The 978-nt window shown below is 48.6% G+C and overlaps 1 protein-coding gene across 1 annotated transcript in view; it reads right to left on the bottom strand.

The window, feature by feature from the left end:
- Nucleotides 1-342: 342 nt before the first annotated feature.
- Nucleotides 343-978, bottom strand: part of CSUI_005808 (uncharacterized protein) — a 2,259-nt gene continuing 1,623 nt past the window's right edge. The window contains exon 1 of the mRNA XM_068065976.1: nucleotides 343-978. This exon is cut by the window's right edge and continues 1,623 nt beyond it. Coding sequence (XP_067922048.1) covers nucleotides 365-727 — 363 coding nt within the window. The 5' untranslated portion in view covers nucleotides 728-978 and the 3' untranslated portion in view covers nucleotides 343-364.

Here is a 978-nt window from a genome sequence, read left to right as displayed (position 1 = left end):
GTAGATGTGAATGGACAGACGCTTGTGGCTTCGCTTTGCAATGGGGGGGGGGGGCTGAAGATCGAGGGAGGTAAAGAAGATAATTCGGACGGTGTATGTGTGCAGTGAGGAGCTTCACACGGGAGAAGACTAGAGGAGGAAGGGGAAACAACTCATAACCGAACGAAGGAGAAAGAGCCAACCGAGTTAGAAGAGACAAAGACGCACACATCTACACATCCACACGAAGGCACACACGCGTGAAACCTACAAGCGCGCTGTCTCTCTGTGTTGAAGAGATAGATAGATAGACGAAGGTGCCTTAAACTCTGTCACGCTAGTGCTGATCATACGTATGACTGCTGGGTGGATACCAGTAAGATGGCTACAGAGACAAACCCTTCTCCCCGGAAGTCGAAGTGCCCACACCTGATTCTTGCTGAGAGGAGGGATCTAAAGCCTCTTGGAGTTGTCGAGGCGTATTTCTCTCTTCTCGCTGTTGTAATGATTGGGCATGGTCTTCTACTTCTTCTCCTTGTTCTCTTTTGGAATTCAATCCCGCCTTATCAGGACTTGTAGAAGTTTTCTTTGGAGTCACACTCTCTTTTCCTTCTTCACTCTCTTCCTCCCAAGGCAGCCAGCTCTGCTGTTCCTCGTCGAAGTACCACCACCTACCTGCCGCTGAGTCAAAGTAGAACTGAACATTGTCGTTATTATTTTCTTCTCCTCCTCCGTCTTTCCCTTCCATCTTCTCCTGTTTCTATCTTTCCCTTCAAATCAAGCTATAAGGCCCGTTGAGTCGCCAGCCGAGCATTAGAGAAGGGAACGATTGATAAAGACCACATACTACTTCTCAGTCAATCTTCGAGTTGCTGTCTGTCTGCACCGATACGGGAGTCTTAGTAGGAGAGAGAAACGCGGAGAAATCGGCAAAGCGATACACAACAGAGAGATTTTCTTCTTCGAGGCGTTCCAAGAGATGCACGGCCAGAAGATGGT

This window comes from Cystoisospora suis (genome assembly GCF_002600585.1).
Source record: "Cystoisospora suis strain Wien I chromosome Unknown contig_2820, whole genome shotgun sequence".
Lineage (NCBI taxonomy): Eukaryota > Apicomplexa > Conoidasida > Eucoccidiorida > Sarcocystidae > Cystoisospora > Cystoisospora suis.
Note: the sequence above shows the minus strand (reverse complement) of the source record. Positions and strands in the feature narration are given on the sequence as shown.